The 20,408-nt window shown below is 37.0% G+C and overlaps 2 protein-coding genes across 3 annotated transcripts in view; one reads left to right on the forward strand and one right to left on the reverse strand.

Moving 5' to 3' along the window:
• The window catches only part of GYG1 (glycogenin 1), a 30,619-nt gene extending 20,811 nt beyond the window's left edge, over window positions 1-9,808 (forward strand). Inside the window, exons 5-6 of one of the 2 annotated variants that reach the window (XM_012804966.2) lie at window positions 6,478-6,697; window positions 8,946-9,808. In XM_012804966.2, coding sequence (XP_012660420.1) covers window positions 6,478-6,697; window positions 8,946-9,119 — 394 coding nt within the window. In that variant the 3' untranslated portion in view covers window positions 9,120-9,808. The remainder of the gene's footprint in view (window positions 1-6,477; window positions 6,698-8,945) is intronic. The other variant, XM_023512987.1, reaches the window with a different exon arrangement.
• A 2,538-nt stretch (window positions 9,809-12,346) lies between these two features.
• HLTF (helicase like transcription factor) overlaps window positions 12,347-20,408 on the reverse strand; it is a 60,128-nt gene continuing 52,066 nt past the window's right edge. The window contains exons 22-27 of the mRNA XM_023512999.1: window positions 19,393-19,518; window positions 18,796-18,908; window positions 18,317-18,497; window positions 16,615-16,695; window positions 14,212-14,383; window positions 12,347-13,411 (exon numbers count right to left, since the gene is read on the reverse strand). Coding sequence (XP_023368767.1) covers window positions 14,231-14,383; window positions 16,615-16,695; window positions 18,317-18,497; window positions 18,796-18,908; window positions 19,393-19,518 — 654 coding nt within the window. The 3' untranslated portion in view covers window positions 12,347-13,411; window positions 14,212-14,230. The remainder of the gene's footprint in view (window positions 13,412-14,211; window positions 14,384-16,614; window positions 16,696-18,316; window positions 18,498-18,795; window positions 18,909-19,392; window positions 19,519-20,408) is intronic.

A 20,408-nucleotide genomic window follows, 5' to 3' on the forward strand; every position in this document is an offset into this window, starting at 1 on the left:
AGGGGCATGAGTGAGTGACAGTGGTTACAGAACAGGAGGCACCGCTGTGGGAGGAAGATAGAGGGCTGGCCCTGCTGCCACATTTCCCAGCACGGGGTTCCACAGCAGTGTTGTCTTTCTCTTTCTCGGTATCTAATTGAACATTGCACATAAAGAGCTTAGTGAGAACTAAAATTGTTCCTCTGTGTACTGTCTGGGATTAGTTCCTTTTCCATTCTAAACCGCTCTGTAGTTTCATCCACATGAGCACCAGCTATGTTTCTCCACTGGTCATGAAAATTCTATCTGATCTTTTGGTAACTTCAGGTCACAGGGATAATTTTAACGGCTAACATAAGCAGGATTATTGCTGGCTGGGGTTCAAACTATGTCTTGTGATCTGGATGACTCTTTTGAGATTCTATCAAGTTAAAATTAGAACACTTATTTTAAGAGATGTATGCAAGCTAAGACAAATCCCCATTACTGGGTCGGAATGAATGGCTGTCAGTGATTTAGAGACAATTGTGATGTGTACCCAGCTTTATTATTATTATTATTCCTGGCTGGTAATTCAGTGGATAAATTGGGGAGTGAGTCAGTGAATCTTCTGGTTATCCTTGTTCTGTGTCGAGGTCAGTTGAACTTTATCTTCAGACATTTCTCCTTCTTAGTCATTGGTTAATTATCTTGCTTTTAGCCATGCATTATAAATTCTGATACCTGATTTCTTGCTTTTGGGGGGAGGGATGTAACACTAGAAAAACACCCTATGTTACTGTTTTTTAAGGTGTACCCCTAGATTTGCATTTAGCCTAAAATATTCTTTTAAGCAAGAAGTTACTGCCCCTTTTATTCCTGACCTGTGCTTTTATTTGAGTCATTTTGATAGGGTTATTTTGGATTTTCATTAATAACTGAAAAGCAAGTTGGTTGAGATGATAGAAAATTAATTTTAAAGACATTCCTCAGGGAACATGACTGAGACAAAAATAACCACTGAAAATTCGTATTTAGATTAATTGAAAGTCTAGGTTAAAAGATGGACTCGTGTTTGAGACGTGTTTGTTCATCTTTTTTGTGGACCAAGTCATTTCATTTCATTATCACGAAAGCTAATAGAGCCAAGCTCTTTTGCTGTGTAAGTAAAACACTGTTGTCCAGTTAGGACATAATTATATAATTAATGGGACTCTTAAACCCTGATACAAGATGACTGGTATTGGGGTACAGACAGGGTCCCTTCCATAAAGCCAGAGGCTGCCCTAGATGATTTCCTGGAAAACACTTGACATAACGGCTCATATAAAACTGCAGAGTCTGTCTTCACTTCCTTCCCTCCTGCCTTCCTTTCCCACTTGGCAGCTGCCTTCCCACTCTTCTGCCCTCCTCCTGCTCTGAAAGTTCCCTTGGCCAGCCCAAGCCTTTTATATTTAGGGACTCACCCCGGCCTGCTTTTCTCAAAGAGAGCTCTTGTTCTAAAATGTGTTTTCCTCCCATATTTCCCTACCACTGTCCATTTCTATGTATGTTAGTTGTGTAGCAAGTAGATAAGTTATCTCAATACCTAGCCATCCAGAAAAGAGTTCCCATTCCTTCCTGGATGCGGCAGGGCTGACCACAGCCTGAAGCAGGGACATCTGCAGCCACGCATGATTTCTGCACACCCAGCATCCTTCTCACCTCCTTGCTCATGCTTCTCTCCGCCTTCACACCACTGAATCTCTTTCTGATCTGCCCCTCAGTAATATGTCCCTAATTATTAAAAAAAAAAACTCACATCCTACATTTCATGATTGTTTCGTTCCGTTGCAAAAATTTGGTGGCTGTTGAGAGGCTACATCATCCTGCTCTGTGCCACCTTTTGTAATTGCGTCACTTACTTCTCTTGTCCCTTTCCTTCCTCCCCCGTCTTGCCTAAGAGAAAAGGCAGTTTCACCCATGTTTAGGACCCCTTAAGACACGCGTCCTCAAACTATGGCCCACGGGCCACATAGGGCCTGCCTAGGACATTTATCTGGCCCGCCTGGTGTTTTTGCCACCGCTGCCTGTCCTGCTTAGCAGCGGGCCTGGGGCCTCACAGTCTGGCCCTCCAACTGTCTGAGGGACAGTGAACTGGCCCCCTGTTTAAAAAGTTTGAGGACCCCTGCCTTAAGATCTCAGTTTCCCCCTCAACAGGTTTATCAAGGCATTTTGTAAAACTGAGACTTCCCAATGAAAGGACTATCTACTGGGTACAGTTTCTCACTTGTTAGAGTAGAAAAGGTAATTTTAGAAGAGGAAAAGAGGATCCTTCCCTTTTCCTTTGTCCAACAGAGGATAATAGTGATTTAGCATTAAAGAGACACTAAGAAACATAGATTCATGAAAGTAGAACCCAAGGCTTGAACCACAGTGAAATGCAGAGTGTGGGCTGTTTGCAAATGGTGCTTCTATTGACATTCAAGAGGAAGACATGGCCACATGGGGAAGAATCCAACCAGCATGTAGCTGGGGTCCAGGAAGGCTTCAGAAGCCCCTGGACCAGTTGGGGAAGACCTGAGCTAAGAGGAGCGTGGACAGAGAGCCTAAGGTATTCATCACTGCTGGCAGTGGAGAACTAACTGGGCAGTCTCTGTGTGCAGGTGGATTGGACTGTTGTGTCCTTCCTCCAAAGCCCCAACTCACAGAGGAGCTTGGAAAGGCCCTGGGACCCTGCCCAGCAGAGTCCACTTGTAGGTTACCTGCTGATCCTAAGAGGTACCACTCCTCTCTGGTTCTTGTTCTTCCCGTTGTCCCTATCCTTTATGCAAACTGCATCCAAGAACAATCTTTTCTTCAGTCTTTAGCGCCAAGATGTTTGCTTTGTAACTTTCTTTCCTATTGGATATTTTCTGTGCTCAGGCCTTAACTATACTTGGAGTATTCTCAAGGCTTGTAGGCATACTTTTTCCACTTTCAGATTAACTGTCCATATGCACGAGTTAAGCCCTGGATTAACAGATGTCACTCTCAGACCATGTCCTTATAATTCTGTGTCTTACTAACAGCCTAGTCATGGTTAGGAGCCTTGACTCTGGAAACAGACTATCTGGGTAGAATTCTGGCCTTGTTATTGGCCAGCCACGGGATCTGCAACAAGTGATTTCACTTCATGCCTCGGTTTCCTTATGTCACCATTTGGAGATGAACTGAGTAAACACGCCAGTGCTAACCTGAACCCGGCAGATGTGAATACTTAATATATGTGAGCTGTCAGGAAAGCAGAGGAAATAGAGTTTATAGGCTATTTATGTCTTAATTAGTAATGCTACCATGTTATAACTGTATGACATTTATATGTGATCTAGGCAAGTCCTAGGTTGAGGCTTAGTGGTCAGGTAACACTGGAGGAGCAAACCACTGCTGTAGCTGCAGGCAGGGAAGTTGAGTCAGGAGGGGGAAATGCCTGAAAGGATGGAAAAAACACCTGCTCATTCCTGTGATCTGTTTTGGTTTTAGGCTTAAGGTTTTGTATTGCTAGGATGAGAGGGAGTGCCTACATCTGTGCACAGACAGGACTATCTGTCTGCGCAGGAGCCAGATCTTTGGGATGGGTTCCCCCATCATCATTAGAACACCTGTTAAGCTGGTTATCTGAATCTTGCCCATCTTTCTCAGGAGTTGTCCCAGACCCTCCCCCTCTACAAATCCTCCTCTGAATGTAACCCTGCGGTCAGTGCTTTGGAGTTCCTGGAGCCCTTTGGTCAGCACTGCCTTGATGGCTCTAACTTGTTGCCTTGCTTTGTGCTATTACTTATTTTAATATTGATGACTCATCTCCCTGTCTGGACAAAAGCCTTTTGGGGCCACACACTGAGCATAGTGCCTAATGCATAATGCTTATGTAACTGATGGTCCTGTCTGTGCGCAGATGTGAGCATTATGATTTCTGTCCTTCTAAAGGGTAAAACTGTGTGTGTGTGTCTGTGTGTGTGTAAAATATACAATGTACGGAAAGAGTAAGCCTGGGGTTATCAAATATTCTTTCCATTTTCAGAAGAAACACATCTTAAGAGGAAGGAACTTTATAAGCAGACAGTAGTTTTTCTGTACATTTTTAGAGTGGCAGCATTGTAGAATTGTAGGATGGTAAGAGCTCAGGCATTAGTGGCACAATTGTGCAAAATCCCACTTTTGCCACATAATAGCTGTGTGGCCCTGAGTATCTCAACCTCAGTTAACACTAGTAAAATCCACCTTATGGAAATATTATTCCCAATCGTATCCTTAAAGATTGGGAAATATTATTCCCAATCATATCCTTAATAATGATAGCTATTAAATAGCTAACTAATATTTTTTTAAAAAAAATAAATTTTAGGAGGTAGGAAAAAATACACGAATAGAATTTATATAATTTTGATCTCTACATCATGCTCCAAGTACTTTGGCTGCCTGTAGCAGCAGCAGCCCCCATCCTTTTTGGTACCAGGGATCAGTTCCCTGAAAGACAGTTTTTCCATAGAAGGGAAGAGTGGGGGGAGGCATGGCAGAGCACAGGTAGCAATGCTGTGTGAGGAGGGTTTCCTAACAGGCCACAGACTCCTAACAGTCCGGCCTGGGGGGTGGGGGCCCACAAACTAATCGGATACTTGTACTGAAATCTAACACTCAAGCCCAGTACCCAAGGATCTATCCATTTTACCTTTCCATACCCAGAGCTTCATCTTTGGCTCTAATTTGAGGACACTTGGTCAGGCACACAGGTGCTCAGCTTCTATATACCAACCCCTTGCCCAGAATCCCCTGCGTTTATCACCAGCTATCCAGATCCCATCTGTTATACCAGCTGGAAGTCACATCCCACTACCTCAGCACTCCAGCCCACCGAGTTGGCATTTTGTGCCCCCCGCCTCTGGTTTCCTGAGCACTCACTGTTCTTATTTTCCCTTTGGCCTCTTGCTATTTTCACCTTAATTGTTTTCTATTTTTATATACTTAATTTCCTCCCAGTCAGAACAGGACCACAGTTAATCCTTACTCTTAATATGCTATTTATTGTGAAATACAGTGTATATACAAAAGAATATATACAAAAACGTGCAGTGTTTTAGAATACTCACCACCAAAGTTAAGAAAATAGAATATAACCAGCACCTTAGAAGCACCATATTGTCCCATCCCAATAAAAATAAAATTTCCTGTTTCCCCCAGAGGTAACCACTATCATGAAATTTAGATCAATCACAGTTTTCTAATCTTTAAACAGTACTTCTTTTTTTATTTTTCCTTTAAGTAAGTGGAGTCATATAATTTGCTTTGATTCATTTCTTTTTTTTAAACATGTTTTTAAAATTTAACTATTTGCTGCTTGATGTACAGAGCTATAGTTCATTTGGTTTAGATTGTATTTCATGGCATGAATATACTTGAAGTTTTCCTTTAAAAAAGATAGACTGGATGTGTAACTGTAAAATCTCAGTGATATTGGACAATAAGCAAGTGTTTCTTACATGTTGGTAGGTTGGCTGGGATAGCTCTGACGATCTCAGCGGAGTCTGGAGCCAAGCCATGGGTGTGATCTAGATCTGCTCCATGTCTCACTGGTACCAAACCATGGGTGTGATCCAGATCTGCTCCATGTCTCACTGGAGTCTGGAGCCAAGCCATGGGTGTGATCCAGATCTGCTCCATGTCTCACTGGTACCAAACCATGGGTGTGATCTAGATCTGCTCCATGTCTCACTGGTACCAAACCATGGGTGTGATCCAGATCTGCTCCATGTTTCACTGGAGTCTGGAGCCAAGCCATGGGTGTGATCTAGATCTGCTCCATGTCTCACTGGAGTCTGGAGCCAAGCCATGGGTGTGATCTAGATCTGCTCCATGTCTCACTCTCCTGCAATCAGCAGGCTATCAAGGGCTTGTTCTGCTGGCCAAAGTTTTAATTTCTCTGAGAGGGAAATATTTCTCTCTGAGAGAGAAATAAGCCGTGCTTCTGTCACTTCTGTGCACTTTCCAGTGGTCAAATCCAGCCCTATGACCATGTCCAGCATCAGATGGGAAAGTGTCCTCCCCCCGAAGAGGCTGGAAGGAGTGTCCCTTTGCTGAGAAAATCTAATAATCTGACCTAACATGGATGCTTGGGGTGTTTCCAGTTTATGACTATCTCAAACAATGATATCAACATTTGACCAAGTCTCCTGTTATGTGTGTGTGTGAGACATGAGCTGCTACGTTGTTGGACACGAGCACATTGACCTTTACCACGTAATACAAATGTTTCCTAAACAGTTGTGCCCTTCCCCTTCAGTGTTATACTGAACCAGTACTACTTTTCTATTTGGTATGTATTTAACATATAATTGAATAATTTTACCAGTATTTGCATCACAATTTCTTAGTGAGCTCAGTTCCTTTTCCAGCCACTACCGCAGGATGGAAAATGTACTATTGAGGCCACAGAACACAGTGCTGCTTGTCTTTTTATCAGTACTCAGAATCTGCTGACAGCGTCGACTTGTGTTCACTTGGCAGGTTTGGTGCAAATGCCAAAGTTGTGCACTTCCTGGGACGAGTCAAACCGTGGAATTACACATATGATCCAAAAACAAAAAGTGTCAAAAGTGAGTCCCATGATCCCACCACGACTCATCCAGAGTTTCTCAACCTGTGGTGGGACATCTTCACCACCAACATTTTACCTCTACTTCAACAATTTGGCCTTGTCAAAGACACCTGCTCATACCTAAATGTGGTAGGTTCTGTTTTATTCTTTCACATAATTTAATGCTGCCTTCTGAAAAACTTGTGTATCAGAGATGGGGACTAGTTAACAGTATTCTAAACAAAGATAAACAAAATATTATGGAAAGACAACAATGAGGGATATTACCAGCAAAGAGTTAACAGAAATAAATTGTGTAGCAAATTTCATTCAATCTGAGCATATAAGAACGGTTTTTAGAGTTTTTGTATATATGCTCATATATTCTGAATATTAGTCAGAACCATTTGTCCTGTGAAAATATTCTGAGATTCTTAAAGTAGTAGTCTATAAAAATAAAAAATATACCACTTAATGTTTTAGAAATGGAAAACATTTAGATATACCTATTTTATATTTGCTGTCTGCTTGGGTGAGCCAGTGATAATCACAATAATATGAATATAAAATAAATACTCTTATAGAAGAGGAGGAATTAAACTTTTATGTTATGTAATAATACATAATGAGTAGAACTGAATGGGTTAATTAGGGAATCCATTAATTTCCTGGCTATATGAGATTATAAGAGATTCTTCTCTTTACATAGATTTTAGCCATTTCACTTATTAGCATTTTTACCAAAATATAGTCAGGAGAAAGGCAGAAGGCATTAATAACATGCATTTTTACTCTAAATGCTTTATGTGGATCATGAACACTCAGAATACTGCCAGCACATAGTGAGTACTTTAGGTGGATCATGAGCACTCAGAATAGTGCCAGCACATAGTAAGTGCCAAGTAAAAGTTACCTTGTCTTATTTAACCCTTACAACTACTCTATTAAGTAAGTACTATTAGTGTTAATACCCTCTTTTCATAGAAAAATTAATTACTGAAGCTTAACAAAGTTATATGACTTGTCTTAGTTTAGCAGACTAGTCAAGAGGACTGGGACTCAAGTGCAGGTCTGAGAGACTGTTGTTACCCCTACGAAAGTCTGAGATGGGTTTTATTTAGGGTATTCCTTTCCAGGACAGAATTAAGAATAGCACTTTTTTTATGGCAGAGAAAGGGAGAGTTACACCTTAAGTGCTGAACTGTTTTAAGTTAGGACCCAGTATACTTGTTGACCTTGGGGTCTCAGTCCTAGGATGTTCATTGTCAATTCACAGCCTCCTATTTTGTAAGCAGAGGACTCTGGAGGGCCTCCCTACATCCTTTCTCTTGCAAGTGGAAAGCAAAGACAGGACTTAATCCAGTGGAAGGAGTTCCTAATGGTGCCTTGGCTTTAATACAGATACCCAACCACCTGGGGGTTCCAATATATCTAAATAGATACATATACATGTATATGTATGTATCTCAATAAAAACAGGTAATCAAAAACTTATCTACCACTTTCTCTACTAAAAACAATACCTGTTTGTATTCATTTATCTTCTTTTTTCTCTTAAGATTTCCAGTATCCTCTCACCTTAGAGCTTTTTGAAGGACAGCATTGGTATTCTTTTATGGTACAGTTGAAGCTGATTGAGTATCTATACATAGTAAGAATCAAATTTAATGTAGAGTAGGTTTGCTCTTCTTTCTACATTTATGCTGTTCCTTCTGCAACACCAAGGCTGAGAATTATAACCCAAGAAAAAGTGAAGATGGAAATTGAAAGTTGTTCAAAACTAAGCAGATTCCATTAACAGAAGCTACAAGAACAGATGCTACTTGGTAATCCAGTGAAAGCTTGAACAGGCAGAAAAGTTTGGTACCCAAACTACTTAGCTTTCCTTCTTATAATGGTAACTTGTGTTACGTGTTGCGGCTCTCTGGTTCGGATTTTTTCCTGAAACCTAGCCTCTGAGGTATCACTTTGTTTAAGTTCTCAACCTTTCTGAGCCCACACAGTTTGAGAATTTATCGTCAGACTATCGCGTTCCCTTGTCCGTCCATCTTACACTTTCTAATGAACTGTTTGCAGCTTTCAGACTTGGTCTATACACTGGCTTTCTCTTGTGGCTTCTGTAGAAAGGTATGCAGAACTTAAACATTAACCCTAATTACTTTGTTCTCCCAATGTTTTCACTGAGCCAAGAAGTCTTCATTTTGTTAGGAAAAAACCATATGACCCTTATATTTCTGTGTCTTTTTTGTTTGTTTGTTTCATGTACTATTTTTCAGTTTTTTTTTTTGCTACTTTGCATGATGATTCATCCTGGCTTTTCTCACTGTCTTCAATTTATGACGTTCTTTAAAATGGTCTGCTCTTCCGCTCTCAGGGATTCTGATTGTGTTCTTTCCAGGAAGATATCGCAGGAGCCATATCACACCTGTCCCTCAGGGAGATCCCAGCTGCAGCCCAGCCTTTTGTATCATCAGAAGAACGGAAGGAACGGTGGGAACAGGGCCAGGCTGATTATATGGGAGCGGATTCCTTTGAAAATATCAAGAAGAAACTTGACACTTACCTCCAGTAGAAACACTGCCATTTTCCTGTGGACACGTCCACTTCACAGCCACTTGTTTCTGATACTTAGTATCTAGAGCTGGGTGGAGAAAAGTCTGTTACAGTTGCTAGAGGCTTTCACTAAAACTCATCAGATGAGGGGTGTTTGCAGGACAACAGGTAAGAGAACTGGGCAAAAGTTGTAAAGTAGCAATTCTGCTATATGGACAGTGTTCTGCTTTTTAACCTAGATTTAGCTCATGTTCCAGCTAGCATACAAGGAAGGGAAACTTAGTAGTAAGCTGTTAACATGTCTGTATCAACTCTTAACTGTGCAAGACCAGTCTCTCAGTCTCTCCCTTCAGAATAGAGCATGGCCTCTGTCCCTTGCTTCTTGTACCCTTCATTAGACCTGCATTTTAGAACTGCTGAGTGGCTGCCAGTGGTTGTAATTCTGCTTTCAGGTACAGACAGCCTATAGTAACACTGCTTGATTCATAAACATATCCACGAATGGTGTTAACTCACTTTATTTCCTAGTCTTAGTGACTAGAGATGTTCACCAGTTTTCTATGTACAGCAAGGCAACATGCTAAAATGCTTTTTGTTCAGTTCTGTATATTTGAAAATAGTGTGTGCTCTGATGGTTACCTGCAGTGGCACCCTGTATGAAAAATAAAGATGTATTGCTGTATCTTGGTTGTTTAATTAAATTAAGGATTCCCCTATGTACGAACATACCCTTAGGGAAATTTTCTTAATTTGTAGCATTTGTCATAGTTTTAAAAACCATTATAAAGCTTGATCCTGGGTATATGCCTTAAAAATTAGAATCTAAGAGATTTAAATCTAATGTTCTCCAGGGATGGTGATGGATCTGATAGACTAGAAGAAAGTTAGATCCATTTATCTAGTCTGTCATCCACACTGTACCTCATGTTAATACCCTTAATACCTTCATACCCGTATTAAGTGGGTATTCAAATAATTAGAATATTGTAACCTTAACATCATCGTAAGTTCACTGTCAGCCTCTGAACGTACTCAGTAATCCTTCTGGTCTGTCAGAGCGAGTACTGGACTCAACGCCTTCTGGTATTTTTATCCATGGTTTAAAAATGATAGAGTGGAGTTGTAAAACTTATTAAATTCATAGATGATTCTAGGTTGCAAGGGAGGGGAAACTAGAGAAGGGTAGGATCCAAAATGACCTTTAAAACATTAAAATGAGTAAGAAACAGTTCTGTTAGAAGAAAACAGGAGAGTAGACTACAATGGAAAAACCTTGGAAGGTTTGGGCAGAAGCTTCGTGGCAGTGGTGACCTAGCTTTTGAGTCACCCTCCATCACATTTCTACAATATCCTGTTGGTAACATGGGTCATTCATATTGGCATAAGTGAATACACAAAGGTATGGATACTTGGAGGCAAGAATGGTTTGGAGCCACCTAGAAAGCTGACTACGATGAGCTCAAAGAACCTGAGGATTCGCCTAAAACTATAAAATATTAGATGACAAATGATTTCTGATAAAATAAACGTAGTTTGAACTGATGGGAAAGAGTTGCTGGGATTGCAGTGAAGCATACACCAAAGATTTACTCTGTGCCTCCAGGTATCAGGTAGGTGCCGTGGTACGAAGATCTCTCAAAATAATTTTAGCGGTCAGAAGCTTTTTTGGCTTCTGAGTCCCTGGTAGAGATGCTCAGAAACTTAGTCTTCAGAAAAACAACACTGCCTTATTTTTCTGGCCATGATATACTGTTAATTTTCGGTATTTACTACTTTTGATTCCCTATTTTTCACATAGTAGTAAGAATAAAGCTTACATAATTTTTTAAATTTAAATAAGTATTTAGTGAAGGCTATTAACTTTTAGAATCAGAAATAGTGACAAGTTTACCAATAAAACATATGATGTACAGAAAGGTGTCGAATTGTGTCTGGGAAGTTACTGAATTGAGTTAGCAAGTTCTTCTGATCTTTTAAGAATGTATCTTAATTAAAGTATTAACTTTTCTATGCACAGTAGTACTAATTATACTGTAAAATCCTTTCCAGGGAGCCCAGAACAGAAGGGTTATTTAGTAAGATGTATTTTTTAAAAAGTAATACAAGATACTTATTTGTGGAGGTCAATCAATATATACTTCTTTTTACATCCTCGTGAACGATGGTTGGAATAATCTTTAGACAGACTTGCCCCCCACAGGTCAGATCTGTGCCTTTTTAGCTTAGCTGCATGTTTGATCATGGTCTGTGATTTATGCATAAAGTGAATGTTTCTCCTGTATTTTCCTGTTATTATACCTTTTGAAAATATTTGAAAATCAATGCATTAAAAACTGAAGGTAAAACATTTGTGTTGTGGTTATGAGCCAAACATTAAATCTGTCCTCATATTTTTAATGAATCTTTTCCAAATGCTAGTGATTAGAAATTTGGCAAGATACAAGAGAATATAATAATGTCTTTGGCACTTCCCAGCACTACCTGAGGATACTTCATTGGTTACCCTCTGGTTAACTATATAGGATCATTTTCTTGACTGGAAATAGCTAATTCTAGAGCTTTAATTTTAAAGGTAAAAATCTACAATGATAGACATTGCACCTATGTGTAGATAGGTGTTATCACAACTTTTTTGGTTTTTTGCAGATAAGGAAATTAATTAGAACCAATGTTTTTGTGCTGTGGCATCATAGGTCAAGGATTTTAAATAAACACTGATTTCTTGAACTCAGAATTCAACAAATTAGAAAATGGGATATGAGTAAATTATTCTCAATTATAGTACTTTTATGTACTGCCAGTAAAAATTATGTAATATAAACACCTCCTAAGAAATGAGATTTAACTAAAGATTTCCTTTTTTTTTTTTTTTTTTTGAGACAGAGTCTCAAAGCTGTCGCCCTGGGTAGAGTGCTGTGGTGTCACAGCTCACAACAACCTCAAACTTTTGGGCTTAAGCAATTTTCTTGCCTCAGCCTACCAAGGAGCTGGGACTACATGTGCCCTCCACAATGCCTGGCTATTTGTTGTTGTTGTTGCACTTGTCATTGTTGTTTTAGCTGGCCTGGGCCAGGTTCAAACCCACCAGCCTCAGTGTATGTGGCCAGCGCCCTAGATACTGAAGTAAAGATACTGAACTAAAGCCAGGATTTATTTTCTTTAAAGAGAAAGAAGTCATTCAAATTATGGCACTGAGGAAGCTAATAAACTTTTGAAATTTTTATTCATTTAGAAAAAAAAGTCCAGTTCTCAAACGCAAGTGGGAATTCCACTTTTTCAGTATATTTCTAAAGCTATTATTCTATGCAATAAAAAAACAATTAACAGTATAGCATAACATAAAGTTTTCATTCCAGTGGTTTATATATTTTCTTAGAACAAATTAAATTTTTTAATTTAACATCTAATAAAACTGTACAAAACAAAGCTTTTTGTATTTAATGACTTGCCAAATTTATGAATGTGTTTAAAAACACAACTCCATAAATGTCTAGGTAAAGATGCAAGTTGTCATCTTCACCTTTACAGTGAGTTCGTAAAGTTTTGCCTTTGTAACCAAGAGTAAATTGTGTTATTTGCCAAAAACTGTTTATAACTCAATCTCACTGAAGCACTGGTATAGGGAGAAACCCATATTCTGATCTACCTGATTTTTGTGTGTGTAATGCTAGACTACAAAATAAAGAACTTCCATACTGCTTCTAATAATGCCAGTGGACCAACCCCAAATACAATGAGAGTATTCCATTCTCATCCCTGACAAAAGGTCTTCGTCTCAATGAATATCAATATCGTTGTTGCCAAGGGGTAAGTCGCAGGGAGGCAGGGACTCAGCTGGTGAGAGATTCGGCACATAGCTTACATATGCACCTGTAACACAGCAATGCCTCCAATGTCATCTTTCAATCAAAATTAACCTGTATCATCAAGAAGCTTCAAACATGAAGCTTCTCTTGTTACAGTAATCTTTCTTTGGATTTTAAAAAGAAAAAGTTTCCCTTAATAAAACCACTGACTGCCTTACCTGATTTCTAAATTTCTAGCTTATTCATTTTAAGTATGACTCAAAGTCATCTAGAATTCTGTGGAAACTTTTGTGAGGCTGCTTATTAATGAAAGAGAAAAAGATGACTTATTCTATAGACAGATGTAAGGATGAGTTACTGAAGTTACAAAATCATACTCTGAATCTTGAACACATAACAAATTTTTACATTCAGGATTAAGATGTCTTTTGAGTTGAAACGACTTTGGAGGTCATCCAGCCAAACTTCCATCCAGATTATCACGCCTCTCACATATAGTAGTCTTCTGAATTATAAAAATTTATAAAGTTATTTCCAAATAAAAGCTACATAAATAAAAATTATTTATAGAAGTTATCTATTTAGCAACTCCATAATTTAAACATTCAAATCAAATTGGGTAGAACTGGTTTCCTCTCCCACCCCCAAACTATATATCAAGTTATATTTAAACAATAAATGTAAGTACCATTTGACTAAAATAGATAAAACAGTGCTATAACATAATCCCTAATTTTTTAATGAACATAAAATTGCAAGTCACTTATGTGAATTATATCTCAATACAGCTGTTTAAAAAACACTGCAAATAATTTGCAAATCTAGACTTTGGTCTCTCATTTAAGGTTTGGTTCTGGAATGCAAATAGGTTTTTGAAAGTCCAGTAAAACCAATCTCTGTATATTGTTTACAAGGACTGTATATCCACTGCATCACAAGTCAGTGGCTGTGGTAAATAATTATGTCCAACCCAGAAAATAACTATTTGGCTAAAAGTACTTCTTTGACATATGAAAAAGCTGAGTTCTTGGAAGATACATGAACATACTCAGCATAGGTAACTATGAAAAGCTGAACAACAAAGTAACTTTCTTCCTCAAAAATTTTAGGCCATAGTATAGAATGAAACTTATTGCTATTTGAAGTATCCTTAAAAATAGGTTCATATATAAAAGCCTGTGTCAGTAATCCCTCTTCACTAATACAAAACAACATGCCCCTTTGACAAGACATATCTCATAGATCTCACTTCTCAAACTCTATATTTTTCTCATCACCAAAACTTACGTATCTGATCAAACTGACCTTACTAAAGTCCCACAAATTATAAGTCAATTAAAGTTCTGATTTCATTAATTTTAGCTTGTTTCATTTCATTAGCATTTGGTTTTTTAGTTCCAAAGGCTCCTGCTGCAAGTTCTCTCTTTGTATTTTGTATTTGCAGCATATTTTCTTCAACAGAGTCCTTCACAATGAACTTTAAAAAGAAAAAAAAAAAAAGAAGTTGTTAAATAGGGTAAGTGCTTTTTAGGGAGCAATACTTAAAAATCTTTAATGTTAAAAAAACCCTACTAAGGCAACTAAATGCAAAATTACTGAGAAGCATGAAGGATAAATATGCTAACAACAATGCCCATTATAAAACAGAAGAAATGAAAATGAGAAATAATGTTAGTTTCCCAGAAAGGAATTAGTGTCTTTGAAGTATTATTCTGCATAGCTTTTTAGAATGTGCAATAATTAGAAACTGTTTAGATCCTCTCTTCTTTTCAGTATATAGTGAGAATATTTGGAACATGATATTATTATAACTAGACCTAAGCTCTGCTTTCCTTTGTCAACCAATACAGTTTTCTTATATAAACTATTTGGCTATAAGGACAGGAGTTATATATCCCCAGATAAGAACAGCCAAAAGAAGCAAACTATACAGCCCTCTCTGGCAAAATGAGTTTTAGCATTATAGGAAAAAAATAAAAATGAGAAATTCCCAGAAATGCAAGAATGAGTTTTTATCAGTATAATGTGTAACACTAACAAGGAAAAAAAGTAATCTCATTATTCCTGATAAAAATCTTGATTAAAAAATCCTCATTTACCCAGGAATAAGAGGAACATCTCAACTTCAGTAAGGGTATCTACTAAAAACTTAAGAACAACACTGTTAATGTACACCAATAAAAGTGTTCACACCAAACACAAAATGATTTGGTCAAGAATCAAACTCCAAAAAGCTATGTTAGAAAACTACTGAAATACATAAGATACAAATAAATGTAGTGAGATACTATCCCATGTTCTCATATGGAAATGTTCTTATTTATAAAGATAGTTCTCAAAGTAATAATATAGTAAATCTCAAATAAGATTTCTTAAATAGGAAATCCAAGGTTCAAGAGTAATAACCGGTGTAATTTTTTAAAATAAGGGTAATGAGAATGCTTTATCTTCTGAGGTATCAAAACATACTTTAAAAAACCACAATTATTATATGAGTAATACTGTCCTGAGAATAAGAGAACAAAACAGTCTAGAAATATAATGTATATATTTAAAACATTAATATACATTAATTTATGATAAAAGATTTCATAGTAGGAAAAAAGGACCCTTTTCAAAAATGTGACAGAACAAATCATTCTTCATTTGAGAAAATAAAATTTAATTCTGTATCACAAGTCATAAAAAGTAAAATCTTCCAAAAGAATAAAAAATAAATACAAAAGAATAGTTTGAAAAATTCAAAGGTAAAGCATTCTGTCCTGGTAAATTAAAACCTAGACACTAAAAAAAAGACTGACATGTTTTAAATCACAAAAATATTAAAGCTTTTTCATGACAACCTCCAAGTTTAAAGACAAGCAAGAACCTGAGATAAACTATTTTCAATGTATATAAACAAAAGACTTAAAAACAGATAGTATAAGAAGGTTCTTCATATTATAAAAACTATGAAAACCAAGTAAACAATATATAATGAATATATTCACAGAAAAAATATTAATCACCAGAAGACATGTGAAATATGCTCAAGGTCTTAGTAAATGCAAATTCACATAGTACTTTTTTTACTACATAAAACATGAATTAACATCATTCTCATACATTATAAAGATTTTGAAAGCAACTTGACAGTTATCCAAAATTCTAGTTTTTTAACTTATCCTGAAGTAAATTTGTATATATGCACAAAGATGTATGTACAATAATGTTCAGAATGTATAGAAAAAGGGCAGAATGGTGGTTGCTAAGGAGTAAGTGGAGAGAGGAATGAGAAGTTCTTACTTACTGGGTACATTTTCAGTTTGAAATGAAGGAGAAGTTCTGAAGATGGGTGGTGGTAATGGGTGCACAACAATGTGAATGTACTGAATGGAACTGAACAACTGTACAGTTATAAACGGTTAAATTGGTAAATTGTTACGAACATTTTTTGACAAAGTACTGATCTCAATGTACATATAATTTGTGATATGTACTTTTAAAGGAAAAAATATGTTGCAGAATAATAAAGTATAATTGCACTTATCTTTAAAAGATAAGTTTCTAAGGAGAGACGAAGACATGAATGTTTGTAAATGACAAAGGGCCCTGAAACAGCACACATCAAACTACTAATGGAGGAGGGAAGGGTGACTTCTATTTTGTTTGCATAATTCCACTTCAATCATTACCATCAAACCTTAAAATAGATGGTGTAAAATTCACCTTTGTAATGATAACTTCCTGCTTCTGGCCAAGTCTATGGCATCTGTCAAAGCACTGATCTTCAGCAGCGGGATTCCAGGCCTAACAAGAACATAAATTGCTTTATTATACTTCTGTGGTCTGTGAGTGTTCTGCATCAGTCCCTTCATTTCACTATTATGCATTCATCTTTTCCTGACTAAAAATTTTTGACTGAATTGAGATACTGACAGACTATAAAGGTACCTTTGGAAAAATCCACCTCCCCAATCACTATGGTAGTAAGCAGGCATTCTCCCCATCACTGCCCTCCACTGCTGCTGGTGCCCAAAACGTGGCCTGACACATGCCAGCACCCTATTAAGTACCTGCTGATTTATCCAACAATTTCTGCTTTTCCCTTTATTTTAAAGTGAATCTCTATGTACCTAACGAGGAAAAGGAGCCCAAGGGATCCTCCTGCCTCAGCTTCCCAGAGTGCTAGGATTACAGGCCATAAGCCATAGTGCCCAACCAAGATATAGAGTTCTTTAGAAAGGTAAGTGGTTTTTAAATGAAATCATAAATTGTTGGGATAATGATCATTACATTTTAAATAAAAAAGATCCCTGAAGCCGAAAATGGTATTCTGGGTTAAAGGAACATTATATAGCAAAGTACCAACTGAAAATAGAAACAAAATGGTACATATATACACCCCAGACCCCTACCATCCACAATATTCACCCATAAATGCTTAAGTATGACTGTGATAATAATCATACTGAGGAAATTACCCTTGATTGAGAGAGGGAAAAAATGCCTTGGTAAATGGACATATGCATCAACTAGGCAGCCTTACAAGAATAATAGAATAATAGAATAGAACAGAATAATCAACATTTCTATTCAGTAAAGTTTCTAAATGTTATCAATCTTGAGTTTTAGCCCACAAGCTAAAACCTTAAATCTGTTAATGTACTGAAATAGCACAGTTACCTCTAGCCCACATCATACCCAATGCAAATTAGAGACTAAATTAGTCTAGGGTCCTTCCAGCACAAAGAGCCTCTCAGTGCATTTAGAAGAATGTACTCCTATGGGAACATAACTCCGGGTCACACAGCCTAGTAAATAATGTTCAGAGTGAATTTTAGCTACCATTCTTCTACTAGTCGTGTAATAGTGGACAAATTGTTTACTTTCTCGTGCTAAAGTTTCATCTTGTGTAAAACAGGGTCATTAATGCTTTTTACCTATAGGGATGTGATGATTTCAGATGTTATATGTAAATCATTTAAGAGAAAGCCTTTAATCCACATTTACTAAGTTATTATTACCTATTTTAAAGAATTTTCATAATCATAACTATGAAGGTATTTACCAAATAGTTCTTGGGTTTTACTTTGTTTGTTTGTTCATTTGTTTTTGAGACAGAGTCTCAAGCTATCCCCCTGGGTAGAGTGCTGTCACATCACAACTCACAAAAACCTCAAACTCTTGGGTTTAAGCAATTCCTCTGCCTCAGTCTCCCAAGTAGCTGGGACTATAGAGACCTGCCACAACACCTGGCTATTTTTTATTTTTTTAACTGTAGTTGTCCTTGTTTAGCAGGCCTGGGCTACACTCGAACCTGCCAGCCCCAGTGTATGTGGCCAGTGCCCTACTCACTGAGCTACAGGCACTGCCCTGAGTTTTACTTTTTTAAGTAATAACATTCTAAAATGTCTACAGAACTACTTACTGGATCCATTAAAAACACTCGAGAAGCTGCAGAAAGATTCAAACCAACTCCACCTGCTTTTAAGGACAGAAGCATTATTGTTGGAGATCCTGCTTCAGTGTTTTGGAAACACTGAATTGATTCAACTCTTTTCTTTTGGGCCATGGAACCATCTAAACGAGTAAACACAAATCCAGCAGCTCTGAGGGGGGAGAAGAAAAGAGACAACACTATATTATTAAACAAAAATAATTACAAATCTCTCATTCATTCAACCAATGTTTATGGAACACTTATTAATATGCCAGGCACTGAAGTCAATTTTTTTTCAATAAATTCAGAACTTCATCTTTAAAATATTATGCTGCCAGGAAATATTCTCTATTGTGACTCTGAATATATTTTGGATAGATAAAATAACTAAAATTAGTCAAACAAATAGTTACTTTTCCTGCCATCCAAATCTTTTTACCAAAGCTGAAAAACACGGTTGAACTTACTTCAGTGGTGTTTCTAGTAAAGTCAGGAATGTTGTAAACTGAGACACAACTAAACTTTTTATGTTGGGATTCTTTGTTCTTAAGTCAATCAATGCATGCATTAGAGCATTAATCTGAAAAAAAAGGATACCCATTAGATTCCATTTTCAATTGGTTGATTTAAAGTAAGTCCAAATTTTTTGTTATAAAGAGAAAAGTCCTGTCATGTTATTTCCCTAAATGCAAAAGCAAAAGATTACTAATTAAAAACAAATTAAGATAAGAAAATGCCATGAAGGCTATGTTAACCAGTTTGATGAAAATATTCCAAATTGTATATAAAACCAGCACATTGTACCCCATGATTACATTAATGTACACAGCTATAATAGTAAAAAAATAAAAAATAAAAACAAATTAAGACTGAAAGAATACTACCATAATCTGAACCCATTCTCTTTGAGTTTCTCAAATTCACCAGTAAAAATTAAAAGTAAGTCACCAAAGAATGTAAGATTTAAATGACAGAAATGAAAGCAGAATTATTTTATTAAAAATATATACTTCATTGTATAAATGTAAAACAAATACACAAATATGTGCACGTGTTTATTTTACCTTGGAACTGGATGTCCATTCTGTATTAGCCTTTTTCTCACTGTCACATGCCAGTTCTTCTGGAGGACATTCTAATAAATTGTCAGCATGTATATCATTTCTGCATAAAGGGCATTTAGCATGTGGCTTTATAAGAAAGAACAAACAACACTTATCAGAGAAACAGAAATATATATTTACATAAATTTTTTAAAATGTGTGGTAAATTCTGTATCTCTCATAACTAATATTCTATTAAACTTTTTATTAGGTGCATCCATTTGAGATAAATCTGTATATGCTGAACTCTAGACAGAACAATTTTCTAATGTGGTAAGTGGGATATGTAGAGAGCAAAAGATCTTGTTTAGCTAGCAGCAAAAACTTCAAACACTAAATATTACATCATTTGTAAGAAAGTAAAAACAACATGAACAATAATTTCTTGAACCTAAATATAACATACTATTTAGAACTATTCTTTAAAAAATCCTTCCTAACTGCTTATAAAGCTATTAGCTTATAAAGGTAGCCAAATTTATTAAATCCTATCAGGTTCATTCAAAGCAAGATCTGCTAATAAAATAAGATTGTATCTTAAATACCTAGATACCAAACATCATTCAATAAAAGATTCTGAAACTAAAACTGTCACAAGTCAGTGTAGTGGGTTCCTCTTTGAGAGGAAGGAGAGGGTAAATGATTGGGAAGAGGACAGAAGAGACCTGGAAGGTAGTTATATGGATGTGGTTAGCTCATGATAATTCACTGAGCTATATAATTGTGCATTTTTCTGCATATATATTATATATTAATGAAAAATGTTAAAAAATTCTACCCCAGTTTAAAAGACAGCTTCAAGAATTATTCCACTTCAGGCTTGGCGCCTGTGGCTCAAGTCGCTAAGGTGCCAGCCATGTACACCCAAGGTGGCAGCTTCAAATCCAGCCGGGGCCCGCCAAACAACAATGACAGCTGCAACCAAAAAACAGCTGGGCGTTGTGGCGGGCGCCTGTGGTCCCAGCTACTTGGGAGGC

This window comes from Otolemur garnettii, unplaced genomic scaffold (assembly GCF_000181295.1).
Source record: "Otolemur garnettii isolate 467f Iridium unplaced genomic scaffold, OtoGar3 scaffold00032, whole genome shotgun sequence".
Lineage (NCBI taxonomy): Eukaryota > Metazoa > Chordata > Mammalia > Primates > Galagidae > Otolemur > Otolemur garnettii.